Genomic DNA, 24,663 nt, shown 5'->3' on the forward strand with positions numbered 1-24,663 from the left:
GGAGGAGGAGGAGGAGGAGGAGGAAGAAGAAGAAGAAGAAGAAGAAAAAGAAGAAGAAGAAGGGTTTGAAGAAGGTACGAGAGGGCCGCGATGACCGTGCAGAAGTTCAAGCCTCGCGGCAGTAGCGCGGCCGAGGATCAACGACCCTCGGGTGACATTCTTCTCTCAGCGTCGAATGAACCTTTGGATAATGATAAGGAGCAACGTCAAACTCTCTTGACATCATCACCTGCGACGAATCCACCTACTACGAGAAATGCTTGCTGTCGTTCGAGTCAATCTCAGCAAATCCAACAACAGCAACAACAACAACAACAACAACAACAACAACAACAACAACAACATTTTCAACAGCAAGATCAACAGCAACAACGTCAGGACAGTAGCGAGAATCTTCTAGGACGAGTATTGGCCGGTAAGCCATTTCGAGTTTAACATAAGTCGGTTATCTTCTATATTATACACAATATCCTACTACTACTACTACTATTACTACTACTACTACTTCTACTACGAAAGCGAGAGTGATCGGAAACGTTATAGCTTGGGCCTATCGGTTTAACGTTGGTATGTTAGCCTGAACGTTAGTATTAACGGGTAGTAACAACCTCGTAAAATTCGCTCGTGTATCGTAGATCACGATTCAGGTAGGAAGAAAATTGGGAAGAGAAAGAGAGAGAGAGAGAGACGGTTTCACTTTCCAGCGCGCGCTCGCGCGTTCACAGACAGAAAGATAGAGAGAGAGAGAGAGAGTTGGAATGTAGGTCGCGGGGCCCGGGACGAGGCTAGTTCGTTGCCCTCGCCGTTCGGCCTCCGCCACTCTCCGCCTCCTCTCGTTCCTAGCCTAGATAGAGGAGGCTAGCGCGCGAGCCTCTCTACAGGGACTCCCACCCTCTCTTATTCGCGTAGTCGACGTCCTCCCTCCACACACTCTCTCTCTCTTTCTCTCTTCCTCGCTGATCGTCCCTCCCTCTTTCCTCCCTTCTCTCTCTTTCTTTCTCTCTCTCTCTCTCTCTCTCTCATACTCAATCTCTCTTTCTTGCGCGCGTTGATCCGCGCGGCCAGGAAAGTAGGTCGACGGGGCCTTGGCGCGAGGCTAGTTCGTTCACCCTGCCTGCCCCGTAACTGGGGCAAGATGAAATTAACCCAACGTGAGCGCGCGCACAAGCAAGCAAGCAAGCAAGCCTTCCCCTTCCCCCCCCCTCTCTCTCTCTCACTCTATCTCTCTTTCTCTTTCTCTCTCTCTCTCTCTCTCTCTCTTTCTCTTTTCGGTAAGCCCTCGAGTCCTAGGAGCTCCAAGAACGCGCGCCTCGACACTCGCGTGGCCAATCCTCGACGACGGGCCGGTTCAACGAACTCCAACTGGGTCTCCCCCTACGCGAGAACCCTCTCTCTTTCTCTCTCTCTCTCTTTCTTTCTCTCCCCTACCTGCTTCCCTCTCTTTCTCTCTCTCTCTCTCTCTATCTATCTATCTATCTATCTATCTGTCTATCTCTTTCGCTCTAGCATTTTGCTTCGCCCCACCAGGAGTCCGCGGCGCGTTCTCTTCCAACCCATCGAAGGTCACCAACGCGTTCGGCCGTTCGCCCGAGAATATCGACTCTCCGTGTGCGTGCGTGCTTGCTTGCTCGCTTACTCGCTCACTCGCTTGCTTGCTTGCTTGCAAACGCGAACGCGAATGCGAACATGCGAACGGAGTCAGCAAAGATAGTCTCTTCTATGACGTGTTGTCTTCCTCTCCTCTTCTATCCCGTCCTCTGTCTAAAATGAAAGAGAGAGAGAGAGAGAGAGAGGATTACTCTTCGATGATAGCGTAGGCCTCGTTACGTAAGCGCGATAGCGAGTTACGCGTTCTCCCTGTCTATCCCTCCCTCCCTCCCTCCCTCTCTCTTTCTCTCTGTCTCTCGTTCCTTTTGATTCATTCTACCTTTCCACGTCTACCTGCTAGCGCGGAGAAAGTAGATTAGTCGCATCACTTGATCCTCACTTTCACTTCCACCTTCCGCGTGATCTCCTACTCTCTTCCCTCGAGATTTCTTCTCGTCCTCGTCATTCTCTTCTTCTCCTTCTCTTTCTTCCTTCTTCTTGTTTTCTTTTTTTTTTATTCTTTCTTTCTTTTCTTTTCCTCCTCCTATTTCAAAGTCGACCTGCCTCACTGCGTTTTCCTACCAGCTCTTCGTTCTACGTCGGTTCATCGTTTTTATCCCCGTTCAATCGTGGAATTATCTTTTAAAACGAATTCCAACGTGCGCCCATAGATCTACGCGCATGCATAGATCACATCCAGTGCCAGAGCTCCGGCTATCCTAACGCGAGCGTAATAGATCAAATCAGAACGACTTCCTTATTAAGTATTGAGCAAACATTTTCGCATTGAATTTTTGAAGATTCTCCATTTGGTATTCTATCGAAAGATTTTATCTGATCGTTTATCTTGATTTCGCGGGAAAAGAGGGTGGCAAAGAGAAGAGAAAGAGAGAGAGAGAGAGAGAGAGAGAGGGGGGGATAGAAAAAAGGATAGAAAAAAAGGGAGGGAAAGAAAGGAAAAAAAAAAGGATAGGTTGAATACATATAAATGGGGAAGAAAAAGAAAGAAAGAGAGAGAAAGTTAATGTCGAAAGTCACAGTTAGTATCACAATTGTGGTAGATTTTCTTCTAATTACGGTACGTCGACGATGGCTAACCTGAAAAGCTCCGGGCATTGGCCTGGCCTCCTCCCGGTCCCCAGTGACCTCGATTGATGCACCCTTGTCCTCTCTCTCTCTCTCTCTCTCTCTCTGTTTCCCTCCCCCACCTGATGCGGAGAGCGCGCGCGGAACGTTGACTCGGCATCGCCCAATCGGAGACCGGTTCGTCGACTCTTCGGCCCGCTCTCTCGGGGTCGTTCTAATCTCGCAACGCCTGCTCCTCTCTCCTCCTCCTCCTCCTCCTCCTCCATCTCCTCCTCTTTAGAAAGAGAAAGAGAGAAGCCCGATAAGAGCTCCGATCTCCTCTCTCTCCACCCTAACAGCCTCTGCCAACCACCCACCTCTCCCTCCATTTTTCTCTCTCTTTCTCCCCCTCCCCTTCCTCTAACTTCTATACCTTCTCCTCCTCCTCTACCTCCTCCTATTTCCCCTCATTCACCTCCTCGCGGCACTCTCGCTCGCTCTAGCACGCCAAGGTGAATAACCTCGAATCGTGTCGGGTCCTCTCTTATCGCACGTTCGAGCTTCGACGCTTATCGTCGTAGCAAGTGTGTAGTATCTCTCTCTCTCTCTCTTTTTCTCTCTCTCTCTCTCTCTCTCTTTTTCTCTCTCTTTTTTCTCTCGTGGTATTCTGTTCTTCTTCCGCTGTAGCGGAAAATGAAACGATTGAGAAGTTTTCCTTCTCTACGTAAGAACAACCCTGACGGAAAGTAGAAAAGAATAAAAGAGGCAACTCTTCTTACAATTTTTAATCTTTTCCCTTTTTGTTTCGATCAGATGAACTATCGGAGAACATTGTTCAGATATATATATATATATATATATATATATATATATATATATATATATATATTATTTATTGATTTTATCTTACATATATGTATAACAATAAAAAAAACAAAATTTTAACTTTAGATAAATTTATAAAGAAAATAACGGATGATGTCGATTCATTAATTTATATAAACTCTCTGTTCTCGCGAAACGAAGATTTATATGGATCTATCATGATCAATAATTATACGATCTATGAAAATTATTTTCTAATCTTTGAAAATTATTCGAAATTAAAACTAATTAATTAATTCTCTCAACGTACGAAAGGAAATAGAACGATGATGATGACGATGATGATGATGATGATGATGATGATGATGATGATGATGATGATGATGATGATTATGAAAAGAGAGTGAGATTCGCTTTTTTCCCGATCACGCGAGACTTCAGCGAGCGAGAGCTCTCTTTCTCTCATAAGACAGGACTATCTCTCGAAACTTTCACTTTTATTCAAGGCATGTAAGAGCCCATCCTCCTTTCGATGGAACGGATGAGTCAAATGCGTTCGAGCACGGTTCGGTCCATCCTATCCCTCTCTCTTTCTGCTGGTTTGGTATCTTCTTCTTCCTTCTTTTTTTCTTTTTTTTTTTTTCTTTTCTTCTTCTTCTTCTTCTTCATCTCTTTCTACTCGTCTTTGAAACGCTCGAATTTCCTATCGAGTCACGGTCCAACGGGAAGAAAGTAAGAGTGGTCCGGGTAGGAAGTTGAGCCAAAGGCAGCTCGTCCGGATGCCAATGAAAGGGAAACACTTGCACGATCTCTCTTTCTTCTTAGCCCAGTCCCTATATTTCTTTCTCTCTCTCTCTCTCTCTCTTTCTCTTTCTCTCTCTCTCTCTATGTCTATTCTGTTCATTTATCTTTCTCTTTCATTTCACTGTTCGCTTCATTGATCGATTATATTAATCTCATATGAATATATATTTTAATTTTTTGATTACTTAGCCAATAGTTTTATTATTATTATTATTATTATTATTATTATTATTATTATTATTATTATTATTATTAGTAGTAGTAGTAGTAGTAGTAGTAGTAATAGTAGTAATAGTAGTAATATATTACTTCAATAATTTTTTAACGATAACGATTATTTCTTTTCCTGCGTTCTATTTTTCTTTTCTTTTTTCGCAACAGTAAAGCTTCCCTCTATTAATATCACTCTATCTCTTCTTTATCCTAGACGATATATCTCTTGATCCGCTAATACGTATTATATCGGTATCTTAGTTTCTTAGTCAGTGACACTTGACAAGTTCCATCTAATACCACTCGAAATCCAATTTAGAATTCATTACGTTAAAGCTTCATAAGAGTTTATGACTTTCACTTCCACGTTCTTACGTAGGCGAATAATAATAATTAAAAAAAAAAAAAAAAGAAAAAAAAAGACAAAAAGAAAACAAAATGGGGAGAAAAGAAAAGAAAAAAAAATTTCATTAACGTCGGACAGCAGCGTTAAAACGGAAAATTTCGAAGAAATTGTTAGCAGATGAAAAAGGGGATGAAGAAAAAAGTAGTAGATAAAGTATAAAGTTTATATGTATGTATCTATATATATATATATATATATATATATATATATATATATATATATATATATATGAGTGTGTGTATGTGTGTGTGTATACATATTTAAAAGAATTCATTTTGTGCTCGAAGATTATCGAAAGAGACGATTAGATAGATGTACGCGCACGCGTGCGTGTGTGTGGGTGTGTGTGTGTGTGTGTGTGTGTATGAGCACCAGCTAGGCAGTAGTCGGAAGTTTGCGAAGTAAAATAACGGGTCGAAGGGAAAGCGGAGGGTGACTGGGTGGCTCGGTAACCTCCGGGGCAACGACCTCTGACCCACCAGCCAATCCCTACCCCATACTGGCTAGTTCTAAGTATAGCGTTTCTACCAACCTGTCGCCTTGCTCATTCTCCCTTCTCCCCCCCCCCTCTCTCTCTCTCTCTCTCTCTCTCTCTCTCTTTCTATTTCTTCTTCTACTCTTTACAAATTTGACTCGTTCTAATATTCAAATTAATTTCTACTCTTATAGAAATAGTTCCATTTACTCATCATTTGCCGTTTTGAAATTCTATCTTTCATTAGAATAGAACAGACTTTAATTAGGACTCTAATTTAATAGATATTAAATATCAATTATACAAAATTTGTCTTCCTTTTTTTCTTTTAATTTTCTTCTTTCCTCTCTTTGACGTGTGACGATCATAAACGGAGAAGGGCTAGGAAGGATGACCGTTCTATTTTTTTTTCTTTTCTTTTTTCTTTTTTTTTTTTACGAACGAGACGAAAATGTTCGATCATTATCTCTGATTTAATATAAAAAAAAAAAATCGGATACATTCTATTTGCAAATATCGTAACCCTCAGATCCATGATATACGTACGTGACTCATCGTATAAGAAACTTGTCGATGATGACGCTTTAGGTTAGTCATCGAATAGAGTCTTAAGGTCGATTCATTCTCTTGTTTGCGCTAAGTAAAATCGTAACTTTGATTAAGGGGAACGAACGTCGAAGGAAATATTAAGGGAAGAAGAAAACTAACTATCTAGCTAGTTGGATAGATAGATAAATAGATAGATTGATAAAGAAAGAGATAGTTTAGTTGGTATAGTAAAGATTCGGCCTCGATAACGTAAATTATCCTGAAAGAACATTAGTCAGATGTATATATACATAGATACATATATATATATATATATCTATGTCGAGTGAGCTATGCGAAAATAGCGTAGCGCACGGTCGTGGACCGTGCGATTTTCAAGGGAGGAGGAGGAGAAAGAGAAGAAGAGGAAGAGGAGGAGGAGGAAGAGGAGGTGATGTTGATGGCTGGGCCATCGAGAAAGAGAGAGAGAGAGAGAGAGAGAGAGAATCGGTGGCCTAGTTAGGGGCGAGTGCCACCCTCGCCGGTCAACGACCTCGCGACCTCGGCTCTTGCGATCCAACCGAGTCCTCCCTCTACACGCGCGTTCCAATCCTTGAACCACCCACTCAGCTACGCGTTCCACTTCTCCTCTATGACCTCCCTTCTTCTTCTTCTTCTTCTTTTTCTATTACTTTTTCTTCTTCTTCTTCTTCTTCTTCCCTTCCGTCCAGCTATTCTGCTGGTGCATCTACAAGCCCACGTCAGGGCTTACTTACCTAGCTATACATATAACTTACCTATATCTACCTACCCTCCTTGAACAAATGCTCCTTTCCCGCCCAAGCGCAAGACTTCCTTTTCACCCCTGTATTAGATACGTTGTTGCTGAGCCTGCGTTTCATACTTTGCTATGTTATCCTATATCTACCCTTCCTCTTCTTTTATTCTTATTATCTACTTATATATCTATCTATCTATTTATTTATTGTTATTTCTCATTTATCTTGTTCATCCTTAGATGATCGATCGGATACGATATTTTCATTTGTTTCAAAATACTTACATACGACTCACTCTCGTCATTAACAACCCCTTCGTAGATCTTTTCATTTGTTTATTGGTATTGTTCGTAATCCCTTTTTCCTCATTTGTTGATTTTTCTTTCTTTCTTTCTTTTTTTTCCTTTTATTTTTTGGTTATTCTTTAATTTTCGTTAGCGTGCAAAACGGAATAAATTATTCTGTCTCTCTTTATCTTTACTCTTTTTTTCTTTACATTCATTCCTATCTTTAACACTGACTCTTTGTTTATAATTTTATTTCCGATGAAATTATTAGCTTCCATTATCGTTTTGAAATTTTTCTCGTTTCGTATTAACATTATTGAAATCTTATTGGCGACATTCGACGATAAAGTTAACTAATGCGCTAACAAAATGAAACCAGAGAGAGAGAGAGAGAGAGAGAGAGAGAGAGAGAGAGAGAGAGAGAGAGCAAGATATAGATCCGTTCGTCCTCGATTCGTTACTCGATTATCTCGAGTACCTACCTATCTACCTACCTATCTACCTATCTACCTACCTAGCTACCTACCTAGCGAACAATCTCCTTTAACTTGAATGTTATATTTAATCGCGATTTACTCTCTGTCCTCGTCCTCTCTACTTCCTTTCTCAATCCTCTTTAACGTTATATCCTTCTGATATCTGATAATCTTGTCTTGGATTTTATATACGTCGAAGTACAGCGTTTACAAATTTTCTTTTTTCTCGACAGGCGGAACAACGAAGTTATTTTTCTATTTATTTATTTACTTTTTGTTTCTCTTGTCTTTTATTTTATTGTTTTCTTCCCTTTCGAAACATTTATAGATACATCGGGATAAGTAAATATATATATATGTATCACAATACCTCATTTGTATTTGGAAAATTATTAACTGAGATTAGTTTTAGTTTAAAGCAAATATAAATTATGATATATCGATATAATAGAATTTTTGAAGGATAAATTTTGCACGTTAAATTATAATACGTTCTATTATAGTACGAAAGAATTGTTCGTTCATTCGTTGATGCAAAGAGATTTCACGCTTACAATTAGGAAAAGCACGTAATTAACTCTTTCCTTTTTGTGAAAGTACTTACGTACGTATTTACATATATGTGTGTATCTACATTGTTAGAACAACGCAATGTTAGAATCCTTTTTTCCCTTTCTTTCTTTTCTTTTTTCTTTCTTTTTTTTTTTCTCTTCAAATTCCACACTTTTCGTTGTCCGGATAAAAGTTACGTGTTTTACGAAGAAAGTGTTTCTTTTCTTTTTTTTTTTTTTTTTTTTTTTAACTTCTTTTCGTTATTTCATTTCTGGTTTTCTTCTTCTTTTTTTTTTCTGTTCGTCTCGACAATTCTGATGACTTTTAAAACGTCATCGAAGAGTATTTTCATCTGTTTCTTTTTGTTTTTTTTGTTTTTTTTTCCATCTTTTTCTTTCCATATTTTTTTCTCTTCTCGACCGTTCTAGTGACTTTTGAAGTGTCGTCGAAAAAGGCTGGTTTTTTTGCTTTTCTTTATTTTCATTTTTTTGTTTTTTTTTTTATGTTTTTTCTTCTTTATTTTAAGCAAAAAATCAGAAACTTAAAAGAAAATGAAATAAAGGAAGAGAGAGAGAGAGAGAGAGAGAGAGAGAGAGAGAGAGAGAGAGAGAGAGAGAGAGTAAACGTGACAAAACGTTTTATGGAGTAGATACCTAGTAAGGTAAAAATATTGCCGTGATAATATAACGCATAGATAAAAAAAAAAAAAAAAAAGAGAGAAAAAGAAAATAAAAAAGAATAAAGATAGAGCAAGAGGGAACTAGTAAAAAGGTTAACGGAAGGAAAAAAAAAATGAGATCTCCGAGTTCTAATCCTACGAGAGTCTGTACACGCCATTTACAACGGGGGTTGTATAAGACCGTAAGGAGTGCCTTCGGAAAGGATTAACCTCGAAAAAAAATTACCCTTTAGACTTCGACTAGCGATAAAGAAAATCTTGTTGAATCTTTTTAAGAGCTTTCTTTCTCTCCCTCTCTCTTTCTCTCTCTCTCTCTCTCTCTTTCTGTCTCTGGGTCTTTTTCAGTCTCACTTTTTTGAAGTTTACCCTTTTTAGTATTTAGTTACCTTTGTAAACTGTTCATTCGTCGAAATAAACCCTTTTACCTTTTTTAAATACACTTAGCTTCGTACCCTTTCCTTTTTTCTCTCTCGTTACGAGCAGATAAAAAAGAAAAGAGAGAGAGAGAAAGAGAGAGAGAAAGAGTGAAGAAAGGTCACCGTTTATAAAAAAGGAAAAAAAAAATAAACGAACAAAAGAAAAATAAAGGATTAGCAATACACAATGTGCTATATTTTTTTTTCTTTTTCAAAATTTATAATAGAAGATATTGCGAGAAACGTAGAACCGTCGTCGTCGTCGTCGTCGTAGTCGAAACGTGAAACGTGCGAAATTTCTTAAAGAAGATAAAATATTGGTAATAAATCATCGTTCGTTTAACTTTCGTTCGCTCTTTCAAATTGGTTTTGACGATAATAAAAAAAAAGAGAACAAAAAAGAAAGAAAAGGAAAGAAAAAAATACGAGATAAAAAACACGAGGGGAAAAAACACACGAGTTAAGAAAAAAAAAAAAAAAGGAAAAAAGAAAAAAAAGAGGAGACGCAAGAAAAAAAAAAGTCGATAGAGATTGATTTCGACAACTAAATAATTTGATTTGATCTAATTCCTAGAATTATTATTATTATTATTATTATTATTTTTTTTTTTTCTTTTTTTTTATTTTTTTTTTACTTTTCTGCGAAACGCTTTTATTCCCATATAAATAGACGTGAATTATGTTAGCGAAGATAGATTCTCATCGTTGATAAGAGAATTGATAAGGGATATAGTATATCGAGGGCAACGAACTAATTCTTTAGAAGGGATAAGAAAGTTTGCGATAAATATGAAAAAAATGAAATACGTCATCGACCTTGATACACGATACATGCGAAAATATGACGATTATCGTTCTTTTATATTTTTCTCTTTTTTTATTTATTTATTTATTTTTTTTTTTCTTTTTTTTTTTTTTTTTTTATTTCTTCACATTCAACTGATATTTTTATTTACCAAGTAACTAAGATAGTCGACAGAATGACGTTCTCTCGATATATAATATCGTACTTTCGAAATAGCAGAATATATTTTCAACTTAGCTAAGGGTATCATTCGAAAAGAATTATTATTACCAATGAAAGAGAGAGAGAGAGAGGAGGAAGAGAGAGAGAGAGAGAGAGAGAGAGAGAGAGAGAGAGAGAGAGAGAGATACGAGAGAGCTCATGGAAAGTGTGCGAAATAGTGTACTGACTTTCACGTTCGTCGTATTATACGTCGTAACTTACTTTCTACATCGATGCAATCGCACGACGGTGGATCATCCTCTCCTTTTTTTTACGCGTGAACTCCTTTTTTTTCTTTTCTTTCTTTTTCTTTTTCTTTTTTTTTTTTTTTCTTTTTTTTAATTTCGTAACAAGAGTCTTCTTTCGAGAACGCGAACGCTGTGAAATTGTACCTATTGGTAAATTTAATATTAGACTCGGGAACAATTTGTTTTGATAAAATTAAAAATATTATTTCACTTTTATCTACACACAAGTATATCCTATATATATATATATATAAACAAACAAAAAAATATTCTTACAAAATTAATTTGAAATGTAAATACGCGCGAGTAGAATTTTACACAAAAGAAATTGAAAAAGAAAAAAAGAGAAAAAAAAAGAAAAGAAAAGAAACAGAAGAGAATATAAAAAAAGAAATATCTCGAAAGGTGTACTAATCGTACGATCCAATCAAATAACATTTATAACTACTAGTTGATGTTAATGATAAGAGATCGCTATTAGAAGGTCTCTCTTCTCTCTCTCTCTCTCTCTCTCTCTCTCTTTTTTCTCTCTCTTTCTCTCGATGCAATCAGTAGTGACGCATGAACGCTTAATCGCATGACTTGGGCAGCAAACGATTGCGACGGAAAGGGAATACATACTGAATAATTACGATCGTATCGAGAGAGTCAGCGCAAACGGCGTTGAATGTGTTAACGGAGAAATGATTATCCTCCTTCGATGTCGATGAACCATTTAACTCTTGCGAATTCCGGCTTCGAAGGACACGAGAGCGCCGATCCACGACGATCTCCACTCGCGAACTCGCTCCTTGAAAAATTACAAAGCGGTACTACGACGTTTTACATATGTATGCAGAGATACGTACTTTATTTACTTACTTACTTACTTACTTAACTTACTTAACTTATCTTACCTTGCTTTGCCTATGTATCTATTGCATATATGCATATATCTTCGTAAACGCGCTTCTCGTATTCACGATTTTGTTCCCCGCGAATGAAAAAAAAAAAAGAAAAAAGAGAGAAAGAGAGAGAGAGAGAGAGAGAGAGAGAGAGAGAGAGAGAGAGAGAGAAAATAATCGGATTTATATCGCAGATCATTGTTCGCCGTTTTTTTAAACGTGAGACTATTAAAGAGTTTCATTCTATTCTTGCAGTTTATAACATTTATAACACTTCTCTATTTAACCAACATATTACGAACGATTAGTTATTCGTTATCGTATTTTATTATCCATTTACGTAAATAATAACTTCTCGCGTATTTACCCATATGTACAATACATACGTATGTCTTTGTCTTTTTCTCTTTTTCTTTTCATTTTTATTTTTATGTTTTATTTTTCTTCTTCCTCTTCTTTTTCTTTTTCCTTCGAGGATTTTCATAGGATAGATTTCGTTTCTGGGCTGCTTAAAAATCTCCATTGAATCGATCGTAGAAAGCTTGATGTAAATCACAATTGAAGTCAATTTCGACGAATTTTCTTTCCTTCTTTATGTGCAGAAGAGAAGAAGAAGAAGAAAAAAAAAAAAATAAAAGAAAGAAAAAGAAAAAAATTAAATAAGAAAAAGAAGAAGAAAATCTGGCTACGTTTCGTAAAATCACTTACTTACTTTACTTTGCTTTTTATTCCGGGCTTCCTCCCTTTACCATCAACCCTTCAGGAATCAGCGATATATTAGGTCGTAAGGGCAATGATCTTACTCTTCACGGTTCAATCGGCCTCGACCCTATATCCTCGAGGCTCGATCGCGACACAGAAATACATTACCACTAGGCTATTTTCTCAGTGCATTCAGAATAAAAGTGATTCTTTTCCCCCTTTTCTTTTTTTTCTTTTTCTCTCTCTCTCTCTCTCTCTCTCTCTCTCTCTTTCGCTCTTTTTTCTTCTTCTTCATTCCATATATCCATAAAGAGAGAAAGAGAGAAAGAGAGAGAGAGAGAGAGAGAGAGAGAGAGAGAGAGAGAATGTCTTACGTAAATTACATGAACTCAAAACCATTACTCGATCGAGTTTTCGTTTCCGTTCCGTTTAATCCATTTGTTTTCAGGTTGCAATAGAAATATACTCGTACAGATATGTACCTGGTATTACTTGGATTAAACCCACACATTCTTATTCCGTTCTTATCGATATTGGAATATCGGAAAATCGAAGGTCTGAGAATCTTTCGATACGTTGTTTATATACGTGATACCAAAAATATCAATCGAGTAGATACGTTTAATTAAAATATTAGATATATATATATTTTTATTTTTAATATATATTTATTTTATGTTAATTATATATTTATATTTCTGTATATATATATATATATATTTTTTTTTTTTTCGATGGACCGAGTAAATTAGTAAATCGAGTTCTTTTGAAAATATTTTTTTCTTCTTTTTTTTTTTTTTAATCTATATCTGTTAGAGTAACTATAGTTTTCGTTATGAACATATGTACATATATATACACACAGACACACGTACGCACACGTATATATGTGTATATGCTGACGTTAATTTCATTAAAAAGCAACAAAGTCGAGTTCGTTGAACCCGTCAAGAATGGGGGAGAAGCCGAACCGTATGTGCAGTAGGAAAAAAAAAAAAAGAAAAAAATAGGAACAAGAAAAAAGGAAAAAAAAATTACAAAAAGGGGGAGGAAAGAAAAGAGAGAATAGCAAACGTGCTTTCTCTATTTGCTCCCTGTTCTCTTATCCTACCGATCGATCTGCCATTTCGCGCTCGAGCGTAAACGCCTGTGTATACAGAGAGACACATGCATAAAGACACATACTCGCTCAGGCCTGTTCTCTCAACACCCTTCGAAGCACGCGTGAACTCGTTTCGCTTTCCGTCCCTTGCGTAATTTTTCTTCAACGTGCCGTATTACGCGCATGTAAACCAATAACCGGCTTGGCTGTTAGGCTGACTACGTTACATACGTCAAATTCTCGGATTTTCCCGCCAAAATTCGGCAATCATTTCGAATCGACAATGTAACTCGTCTCGTATTACGGAGATCTTTTTAATTAGTTACGTTTTACACGATTATACGAGTATATGAAATGTTATATTATACGAAATTTTGTCATGAAAATTTCATAAAATATGATTATTTTCTTTCGTATTAAAAAGTTCATTATAATACGTAATTCTTATTATTAATTTTACTATATAAAGAACGAATGTATTTAAGTTCAAAGTATTTATATTAGTATCGCGAATGATCAAGTTAAATAATCCTTTATATTTGGAATTTGTAATAGTGCATTTCCGGTCCAATGAATTTTAATCATTCATTCCTTAATCGATTGTATTATGAGATAACTTTGAAATTCTCTCGAAATAGAGAGATGATCAGCTTTTGCAGTCATCGATCTTATATGCGCTTACATACATCGAGTCGCGCTTTGCGACATGCTGCCGTACATGTGTATATAGATACATCGATATACACACACACACACACACACACACACATATACATACATATATAGATGCTTTCACTTTCCTAGAGCTACATCGACGTATTTCGACGTCACCGACGCAATGCGTTGTTGACATTCCAAATTGCTTTGCGAGCGAGCGAGCGAACGAACGAACGAACGAACAAGCGAGAGAGCGAGCGAGCGAGCGAGCAAGCGATTCGTTTAACTTCCGCCAGACACAATAACTTTCGCAATGAATAACGTGAGATGTTAGAATCTAACTTATCTATCGGATCTATTTATTACTTTAGTTCGCACGTTAATGGTTTATTATTACGTGCAGATATTAAGGGTCCTTAAAGGTCGATCCGAAATCGAATCGAATCCAATCAGAAAGTTTCGAATGAATCGCATGTATATATGTATGTATGTTTATATACATACATACATACATACAATACATACATACATACATACATACTACTGCGTATCGTAGCTAAATCGTGTGCAATATACCCGCAGAACGCAATTATTTCTGTTACTCGTTGCCATTTCATTTGCGAAAGCACAACCTGCCCATAGAGGTTGGTGGTTACCTAGTAGCGATATATTCCTTTTGGTGCCACTTGATTTATGCGTCCAAGATTATTTCTAGTTTTACAGAGAGGTCCTTAATTTTCATTTATAGAGACTAACCCCTAATATGGTTACTGTAGTCTCATTGTGAGGGTTATATATCGATAGGATTATACCAGCATATCCAAAATGTCTCTTTTATACTTTACAAATACCTATTTATACATCGGATAGTTAACGGATTTCTTTAATTTTCTACGATCCTATCCATCGATCGGCCGATCCCCCTCGATTTCTTTTCTCTTTCTTTCTCTCTCTCTCTCTCTCTCTCTCTCTCTCTCTCTCTCTCTCTCTCTTCCAAACTAATAAAACCGTTCGAAGTAATTCCGAAAGAAGTGCTCGATAGTAAGCTATGGCTTACGTAAACGGGGAAAAGTTATATAAATTCTGCTGATTGTGCGTCACACGAGGAACGATGACGAAATCGTCAACGTGCGCGTCCGGATTCGCGGTTTCTTCATCCTTTTTCGGCCGAGACGCGCCTTGCGGTGCTTCTTTTTTTCATTTTTCTGTTCTCTTTTTTTCTTTTTTTTTTTCTGTTCTTTTTTTTTCCCTTTCCGCCTCTCGAATAATAACCCGACGAACACAGCTTCATTGACATTGGAAGAATCGAATTGAAAAAGTTATTTCCATTGTAAAGTTATAATAAATCTAGCGTAGAAAATTGATAACTGTAACATCAAAAAAAAAAAAAAAAAAAAAAAAGAAAAAGAAAAAAAGAAGAAAAAGGTGCGGAAAAGTATTAGCAACGTTTTATCACGCATTTTCTTCTTCACTTCGTTCAACCATCTCTCCCCTATTAATCCACCCATCCTATCCCCTTCTATGACCCTACGATCACAAAAGGAAGAAAGAAAGTAATAAATCTGTGCGTTTGGTTCTCATTTTGCTAAAGTTCGAAGGGTGTTGAGAATTTCAATGGGGTGGGGTAGGGTAGGGTTGGGTACAGTGGGGGATTAGAGGAAGGAGGAAATAGAGTGTCCTAAAGAAAAGGAATCTGAACGAAGGAACGAGCGTAAATAGGAATGGAGCGTAGGATCTTGCATAGAAAGAACGATCGCGGAGAGAAAGGACGCGAGTTGGCGCACGCGGCCAACATAACGCGTCGTATATGTGTGTTCACCCTCCCCCTCCCTCTCTTAAGTATGTGTATGGTAGGTGTCTCTAGGTAGGTGATATTCGTGTGCTTTAACTTTTGCGACGACGTTTGCAGGCGTGCGTGAGCGATCCTTCAAGGCCTCGCGGTTGCTCGCTTCGTCCCACTTTTCCTTCGTGCCCGGTCATCGAACCCTGGCGCGACTACTGCTATTGCTGATATTGCTGCTATGTATTGCTTTTGCTCTACGAGCGCATACATTCCTATACTATATGTAGTATATGTACTAAACACTTATATGTATACATATATATTTATTTATTTGTTTATTTATTTATATAGATTTATATACGACGTGTATATGTGTGTTAATATTTCTCTCGAGTTTCCAAGGTAACACACATACGTTATAATGTGTGTGTGTGTGTGTGTGTGTGTGTGTGTACCGCATTACACCAGACGCAACCTTTTACGTTCACGCGCAGCCCAGAGTACATGGCACATCCATACGTACATACATACATAGATAGGAGTAAAGAACGATAACGAAAGATTCTATTAGTTCACGTACGGAGGCGCCACCGACCTTCTCGCGAATATCACTCTCGCGAACTCCGTCGGCAAGGTAGAAAATTTCAACGTCGATATAATCCTGAGAGGTTGACAGATTTCTCTGCCAGAGATAAATGTTATCACGAAAAGTTCGTCTTTCGGCGCGAGATTCGAACGATCCTTCGAGATAAGAAAAGTAAGTAATCGATAAACTATCGATTACTAGTCACGGTTCGGATGGGTTCTTTGTTAAGGGTGCAATGGTTCGAACAGCAGGTATATGGGTTTATTGCACTCTCTATTCATAATAAAAAAGGGAGGACAAGTAGGGAACTCGTAAAACTATATACTGCTTATATCTATGCCTAGATTCTCCGTCCTCCCTTCTCTTCTGACATTTATATATTGTATTAATAGTTTTCTTTATTATTATTATCATTATTATTATTATTATTATTGTTTTTTTGTTTTCTGTTACAGGTAAGTTGGAAGTTACGTCATTACTAAGCGCAGCTCTTTAAAAAACGTGAGTCATTTTAATTTTCATTATTAAAACGACCCCGCAAATTCTCCGTTTAATCCATAATACAGGAGAGTATCGTGATAATGATAAAAAGGAGGGAAGGGATTATTCATTCGAAGATGGAAGAGGCTTAAAAAGAAAACAAAAGCGTATGACTCCTTAATGCACATTCTCGTGCACTTTTGCCAAAGCTATTTCGAACTTTCAAAAGAAAAATAAAGAGTGTCTCTTTCGTCTCGTCGTTAGTGTCTTCGAAATCCCCCTCAATCTTGGCTCCGTGCAATTTTCTCATGGTATGGGAGCTTCTTTCTTTTCTCCTTTGAATAGAGCAACGCATGCGTTGCTCTTTTGACTTCCTACGTCTTGCAACAGGAGTTGATCGGGGAAGGTGTGCGTCATCGAAAAAACAAAAGATTGCCGAGAGGAGAAGAGAGGGTATGTGTTTCTTGTGGTCCTCTTTGGACAACGTAATCCTAGCTTAACCGGAAGGTGCCTTTAGAAAAGCACCAGGCTCTCGACGTTATCACGTAGATTGGCGCAAGCGCGGGCAACGTAGCCACCCCCAACGATCATCCCCCCTCCATTCATGGACATCAACCCTCGAGTACGCGCGCTCGTTTGCTCGCTCGCTTCCTCGCTAGCCTAAGCTAGCTAAGCTAGCTAGCTAGCTAGCAGCTATCCTCTTTGCGTTTCCAGCGACAGTGCGCGCCGAACAGCACGTTGTCATCTGGCACGAACTATGTCAGGGATTGTCGAGAATCGTCGCGATGGTGATACCAGTAAAAGGACAGTACTAACAGCTTTGTTTCCGAGCGAAAAGATCGAGCTTGCTTCGATGGATCCGATCGAGCTCTGCGAGACTTCTATCGTTCTACAACCGAACGAGAACGTCGTCATCGTCGACATCGGGCGACATCAACGCAATAAAGGTTCGTCCTATCCCTTCGGAGATAGCACAGCTAATTATCATACATTATTCGTTATGAATAGGTTTCGATTCTTTTTTTCTTTTTTTTTTTTTTTTTTTTGTTTTTCTTTTTCTTTCTTATTTCTTTTCTCTTTTTTTCCTTTTTCTTTTTCTTTCATTTTGCTCATCCATCAATCGAATTAATTTACGTACAATCTATGTTATTGTCGTATATCAGTTTCGTCGATTGTCCGTCCGTTCGTCGTCACTTTATTTATCATTGAGAATTTAACACAAACGTACGGTCATTATTTGTTTCATCGTGTCACGTCGCAAATGGGACTAGATAATTACATGTAATATCGTGAGTTTTTATCAGCATCGTAAGATTAGGATACGTAAATGTAAGGTTCCATAGAAGAGTGCTGAGTTTTTTTTTTCTTTTTTTCTTTTTTTCTTTTTTTTTTTTTTATTCTGTTTCTTCTGTTTTTACAAATCGTCATTGAGATCTTTTACGTTGGCAAAATGCATTTTATCTGGCACTACCCTCTCCCTCTCTCTCTCTCTCTCTCCCCCCTCCTTTTTTTCTCTCCCACTCTACTTTTCTTGGAAAAAGGTTCAACGCCGAGGCTTATCGATTTTTCTTGAAGCAAGAGCAAGGCTCACGTGCTCGTTGACATTGACATTGTCCGCGGGCTGTGCTGGCCAACGCTTCTGCCATCTATCGGCCACGAACTTATGCGAGTACTGGCTAGAAGTTTCCTTCATTTGCTTCTCGGTGGCGTGTCGATCGTTCTCGATTGTTATTTCATGGATGTAATCTGTAAACTTTTTGAAAAAAAAAAAAAAAAAGGAGGAAAAGAAACGAACGAAAAAAAGAAATACTATCACTCGCTATCTTATCAGGTTTGCCCAGAAAACTTAAAAGGAAACACCCCTTTATATCCACTTTTGAATCCGATCTTCCCTTCCCCCGCAATGCACCCGTGCAATCATCCATATTGCCTGTATACTTTCCCCAGGGATTGTCGCGATAATAGTATCAAAATTTTTTACGATACCGTAGCAACCAATTTAAAGAAAAAAAAAAATATATATATATATATATATAAATATAATTGATCGTATATGAAAATTAGAGAAACGTAGAATAGAGAAACGTAAAGGAACGAAATAAGGGGAAAAAGAAAAAAAAGAAAAAGGAAAACAGAAAATAGATAATCCGCAAAGATAATCTGTATAACGGATGCGTTGGAGTATTGCGGAATCGTCATGGTTCAAACAGGTGTCTGATTCGTAACTTTTCACTCTGTGATTTTCGAGCTTCTTTAAAAAAGAAAGAATGAAAGAAAAGAAAAAGAAAAGAAAAAAAAAAGAAAAAGGAGAAAAAAAGAAGCAGCGTCAACTATTTCACGGGTCGTATACGTGACCGACGATCCGATATCAGTTCTCATTTTATTCTTTATCTCCTTCTCCTTTCAACTTGGAATTATTTGCGAGCGAAATTGTCTAGACGACCAAAAAAAAAAAAAAAAGAAAAAAAAAGAAAAAAAAAGAAAGAAAAAGAATCAAAAGATTACGAAATCGTTGTCATTCTCATTGGTGATAGCACCGTTAGCCCACATTTTTAATGGAGCGCCGTATTTCCCAATGGGACTCGTTCTAAACGCGCAACGAGGTCATTGAGCAATCCTCGTCCTCACTTTATCCGGACTAGAGCTGCGATGGCACGTTACAACAAAATATTTACACAACCAGAGAACGCACATTCCCAAAATAAGAACCAAGTTCCAGAGAGAAAGAGAGAGAGAGAGAGAGAGAGAGAGAGAGAGAGAGAGAGAGAGAGAGAGAGAGAGAGATTGGTTAAACAAACTATAGTCTAACAACGACACTCTTCCTTTTCTAAAGGTCAAAAGACGTATAGTTGATGAGGTAATTGCAACGGGACATTGCAATCCCAATCGAAGGTTGACTTGCAATACTTACATACTTCCTACGCAATTAAAACGGCAAAAATCTTTCAGATATAATTCTTCTCAGTACATACATACTTTCATACTTCGAGGATATCTCTCAAGTTGCTCTGGTTATGCTAAGGCACGTATACATTTTTGTTGTCCTTCTTTCTCCCTCTCGTAGGTACATGCTTACATATACATAGATAGATAGATAGATAGATATATACGCAGGCGTTACGTGTACTGACTATTAATGCCATTTTAAGTAGACATTCGCAGACACCTGATCTGGTTGGAAGGCTAATCTCTCGCGTTGGCCCTGAGCGTTTAGAAAAAGAAAGGAATGGAGAAGGAAAAAAGAAGAAAGAAAGAGAAAAAAAAGTTGCACTCGAGATAGACAAAGAAAGGCAGAAGGAAAGAACTAAGGAAGACATAAGGAAGGAAAGTAAGAAAGAAGGAAAGGAGGAAAGAAAGAAAGAAAGAAAAAAAGAAAGAAAGAAAGAAAGAAAGAAAAAGTAAGAAAAAAAGAAATAGAAAGATAGAATAACGTAATAATAGATAGAAGCATGCACCGGCAGGCGGCCTGACTCTAAGTCTTTCGTAATCGAGCCACCGTCGTACAAAGACTCAGGGCCGTCGATCGCGAACCACCAGCTTAGCTCGCGAGAGGTCTACGTCCTCTATCGAGGTCTCTATCTTTCTCTCTTTCTCTCTCTCTCTCTCTCTCTCTCTCTCTCTCTCTCTCTCTCTCTTTCTCTTCTGCTGTCCCTTCGCGCTCCTGTCCAGCCTCCGCGTTTTCAGCCTCCGCTGGCTAAGTCAGGGCGCCGCCTTTTTCTCTCGCCTTTCCTTCGTCTCGAACACTTTTTTCACTTCGCATTTATCGATCTCTCTCTCTCTCTCTCTCTCTCTTTCTCTTTCTCATTCTTCTCCTTAATCCTCTCCCTCACCCTTTCCCCCTCCTGATCGTAACTTTCTCTCAAATGGTTCTATCGTCGAATCACAAGATCAAGGGTTAAAACGATCAAACGATATGTATATATATATATATATATATACATATATATATATATATATGTATATGTATATGTGTATGTGTGTATGTATATGTAATCTCGAAATATAATTTAAAATGTCGACATCGAATTTTCTAATTATATTCCAAGATCTCTATGATCACGCAGGATTTTATCATTGTACGAAACATATTTTTCTATTTCTTTTTTTTTTTTTCCATCTTCTTTGTTTCTAATTTTTTTTTATCTTTTATCTTCTTTTCTCCAGTGAGAATAATGATAAAACGATTAAAATCTTGGAAAGTGAAGTCGTACCTTTAGCGTTAAATTAATTAATATGATAGATTATCGTATTTCAAATCTTTAATCAAAGAATGATAGCAACTACGGACTTAAGTACGATACGATCGAGTTAATCGAGGGAAAGAGAGGAGGAGGAGGAGGAGGAGATAAAGGCTATGACCACATAAATAAATGAGACTCCTTGGATTACTTCGATACAAAGTGTAATTGGACATCAATGACATCGAACTTGACTTGTTTATTATTATTATTATTATTTTTTTTTTTTTTTGTTATTTATTTGTCACACGCATTTATGGACAACGATATGTCTTCGTTGTTCTTTTCTTTTTCTTACTTTTCTTTCTTTTTCTTCTCTTTTTCTTTTTTTGTTTTCTTCAATTCTTCTTTCTTGTCGCCGATCGTGATGCGGCCTTTCGTAATGGACACGTACCGTTATGTCAGTGTGAGAGCTAAGGAAAAAAGAATGAAAGAAAGAAAAGAAAAAAGAGCAAGAGAGAGAGAAAGAGAGAGAGAGAGCGGGAGGGAGGAAGGGATAAGAGGGGAGTGAGAGGGTAAGAGGAAAGGATGGATCGTCTCCATAAGTAAAATAAGTTGCGTAATGGAGATCAAGGGGAACGGTCGAATGGACGTACGGTCTCTAATTCCTACGTCACTGATATTTTTCGCTTGGCCGAGAAAATTTCCAAGGAAAAAAAAAGAGAAACGAAAGAAGAAATCAAAAAAAAAAAAAAAAACAAAAATAAAAAAAGGAGAAAAGAAAAAATTTCTTACATCTAAATAAATTCGACGATAACACGTGAAGGGAAAAAGGGCTAGGAAAAAGAGAGATTGGGAGAGAGGCGGCTTTTCGAAGGTCGAAAGAAATTGGACGATTTCGGAGAATCTCGAGTGATAGTAATAAGAATCCGCGTGTACTTTCGATATAAAAACCGAAAGATCTTGGCTCGAACGGAGGTGAGAGTGCTTTCACCTTTCTTCCTGCTGTTGTCTTTCTTCCCAGCGCGCTTCTCTCTTTCTTTCTCTCTCTCTCTCTCTCTCTCTTTCTCTCTCTTTCTTTCTCTCCTTGACAGCTTTTACTCTCGATCCGCTGTTGCTGCTGCTGCTGCTGATGCTGCTGCTGCTGCTGCTTCATGGAGAAAGCAGCCTCTCGAGCTCTCGAATCGAGCAAAGAGGTATTACCTCTTCTCTTCCTTCTCCTTTTCTAACCTTTGATTCATAAGTCATGCTTAGCCCTACATTCTCATCTCCTTTCTTTTTTTTTTTTTCTTTTTCTTATTTTCTTCTATACCTTTTTACTGTACTCCATCCATGTTTGCGTTACATTCTCCTCATCGTAATTGCGTAAGCGACGTTTTCTTCTTCTTCTTCTTCTTCTTCTTCTTCTTCAAAGCCCATCCGAGTGAGTGTGTGACACCATTTCTCTTTTGATTATGTAAACGACCACATTCCCAAGGTCCCTCCTCCTCCTCCTCCTCCTCCTCCTTCTCTTCTCTTCTCTTCTCTTTAGTTTCGAGATACGAGGAAGGCTATCCTCCTCGAGACCTCATCGAAGAGTCAGCATCCGCTATACGAGAGAGGACCGAATCCTCCTCCTCCTCCTCCTCCTCCTCCTGCTCCTCCCTTCTCTTCTTCTCTCTGCTAAGATCGTAAAAACGAACGGCCATGTCAAGCGCCGCACGCTCGAATTGAGCAACGATAAACGGGCCCCTTGGCCGTCCTGGATGTCGGCCGGTAACCCCAGCCGAATCAAGGCCGCAAAGCCGCGCGCTAAACACGGTGGCTCTTACTTTCGCGCGTTAGACCAAAGACGATCAGAATTCAACGAGGACGATCTATGAACGATTAATCATTTTAATTTCTTCTTTCGTTCTTCTAATTGAGTTTCTTTAATTAATTAGAAAAAAAAAAACAATAAAACAAAAAAAAAAACGAAAACAGAAAGCACATTTCCCATTCGTTCGGATTCGTTTCGAACGATTTAATGAAACAAAGAAAGAAAAAGGATCCAATAAAAATAATACCAAATCGTAGATACTTAATTTCCCTAAATTGATGATAGAAAGTAAATACATAAATATATATGTACATTCGATATCTCTATAAGATACGACGAAAATCACGATAACGTCGAACAAGATGCGAGGTCAAGGACATAAATGATTGAAGGAGACGGGCGCGAGAGTGGGAGGAAGGGAATAACAGAGTTCCGCTTACGAACTGATATATACATATACATATATATATATATATATATATATATATATATATATATATATACATACATACATACGTAAAATAGCACATACGCAGACAAACATATACACACATATACATATGCACACTAGTTGGTATATACATACTTACGAGATGTGTTCGAAAATAATCGGACAATCCGCTTTCGCAAGGCGTCTCGGTCCAGCGCGGAAAGCAAGGCCGTCGGCTCCATAGCACGGCCTGATTGCGTTGCTGACGCCAGTAATCCGACTCTTTGTCATCACATCGATGACATAGACGATTGCTCCTATGTTTGTTTGTTACGTCCCGAAGAACCGCGTTGTAAGATATTATATATATATATATATATATATATATATATATACATATATATCTAGCATAACTCTAAAGCAATAAAATTAGTACTCCCTTTCGCAGAGAAGGGAGTCTTTTCCCCTCTTACTTCTCCTCCTCCATCCCGTGAAGGAGAAAAAGGAGAAGGATAAAGAGGAGGAGGAGGAGGAGGAGGTAGTAGTAGTAGTAGCGTTTACTTTGTTCTCGTAGGAAGCAAAAACGGGCCAACGCTTTCGCCCTTTCAACGTACTTCTCGAGGCCCACGAAGGTGGACTGCATTCCGAAGTAATGCGAACGAGATTGGTAACTCCGTGACTTTAATAAGATGTAATCGGTACGATTGCTCGGCATGACTCTATATTTTCCGCTTTTTTTCCCCGCCCCTCTTTTTTTTCTCGTTTTCTTTTTTTCTTTTCTTTCTTTTTTTTTTTTTTCTTTTTTTCTTTTTTTTAATTTTTTCCTTTTTTTCCTTCTTCAAAAGTCTCTTTTACGTCTTACATACTTATCTTATCCTTTCCATTTTCACCTAGATCGTACTCCATAAATCGATGTTAATCGTTTTAAGGGTAGGGATAGACAATTAACTTCCATCAATATTTCATAGGCGGGGTTTAGAGAGAGAGAGAGAGAGAGAGAGAGAGAGAGAGAGAGAGAGAGAGAGAAAGAGAAAAAAAAGGAGAAAAAATATATAACGCGCGTAGATTCGCAATAAATTAATTGCAATTAACGATGTCGAGGGATCGTAACGCAAGCGAGACTGTTGGCTCGCGTTCACTAAAGCTCCCGATATCCCTCTTCTAACACAGAGCTTGCGCAATATCCGAGAACGCACGCCCTTAATAAAATTTGAGTTCAGCAATGCCTGCCTGGTCATTGCCCCCGACCCATTTGCACGCTATATTCCGTTCGTTTCTCCTCTTCCTCCTCCTCCTCCTCCTTCACTTCTCTCTCTCTCTCTCTCTCTCTCTCTCTCTCTAGAGGAGTCGCGCTACTCGCCCTTCTTCTCTTCCGCTTTCATTCTCCTCTCCTTTCGTTCACAACTTCTCTCTCTCTCTCTCTCTTTCTCTCTTTTATATATATACATATACATACACACACACATATATATATACATATTTTTTTTTCTTCTACGCATTAGGTCACACTAAGTCTAGCTAAGATCGCTCGTTCAATTTCTTTTTTTTTTTTATATATATATATATATGTAATTTTTTTTTCTTTATGATAAAAACAATGTTAAAAATATCGGACAACGTGAACGACGAATACGATTGTTACATTAAGTATAATAATCGATTGTTAATATTACATAAGACGTTCGTAAGATCGTCGTACAATTTATCGATTCTGTTT

At 38.0% G+C, this 24,663-nt stretch overlaps 1 protein-coding gene and 1 long non-coding RNA gene across 6 annotated transcripts in view; one reads left to right on the forward strand and one right to left on the reverse strand.

Annotated features, from left to right (window-relative positions):
• The window catches only part of LOC124431826 (nuclear hormone receptor E75-like), a 150,172-nt gene that overhangs the window by 73,810 nt on the left and 51,699 nt on the right, over window positions 1-24,663 (forward strand). Inside the window, exon 1 of one of the 4 annotated variants that reach the window (XM_046980153.1) lies at window positions 47-415. The exons of 1 other annotated variant lie outside the window; for it this stretch is intronic. In XM_046980153.1, coding sequence (XP_046836109.1) covers window positions 91-415 — 325 coding nt within the window. In that variant the 5' untranslated portion in view covers window positions 47-90. Of the gene's footprint in view, window positions 1-46; window positions 416-17,220; window positions 17,488-21,835; window positions 21,915-24,663 lie in introns of those variants that run through there. 2 more of the 4 variants (XM_046980156.1, XM_046980158.1) reach the window with 2 other exon arrangements.
• LOC124431828 lies at window positions 20,926-22,563 on the reverse strand. 2 transcript variants are annotated; one of them, XR_006944139.1, is made up of 3 exons: window positions 22,031-22,563; window positions 21,514-21,948; window positions 20,926-21,191 (listed from the first exon to the last, which is right to left on the reverse strand). It is a non-coding gene; the product is annotated as an uncharacterized LOC124431828 (long non-coding RNA). The 2 variants fall into 2 exon arrangements; XR_006944138.1 differs by having other exon boundaries at window positions 20,926-21,948.

Source organism: Vespa crabro, chromosome 22 (assembly GCF_910589235.1).
Source record: "Vespa crabro chromosome 22, iyVesCrab1.2, whole genome shotgun sequence".
NCBI lineage: Eukaryota > Metazoa > Arthropoda > Insecta > Hymenoptera > Vespidae > Vespa > Vespa crabro.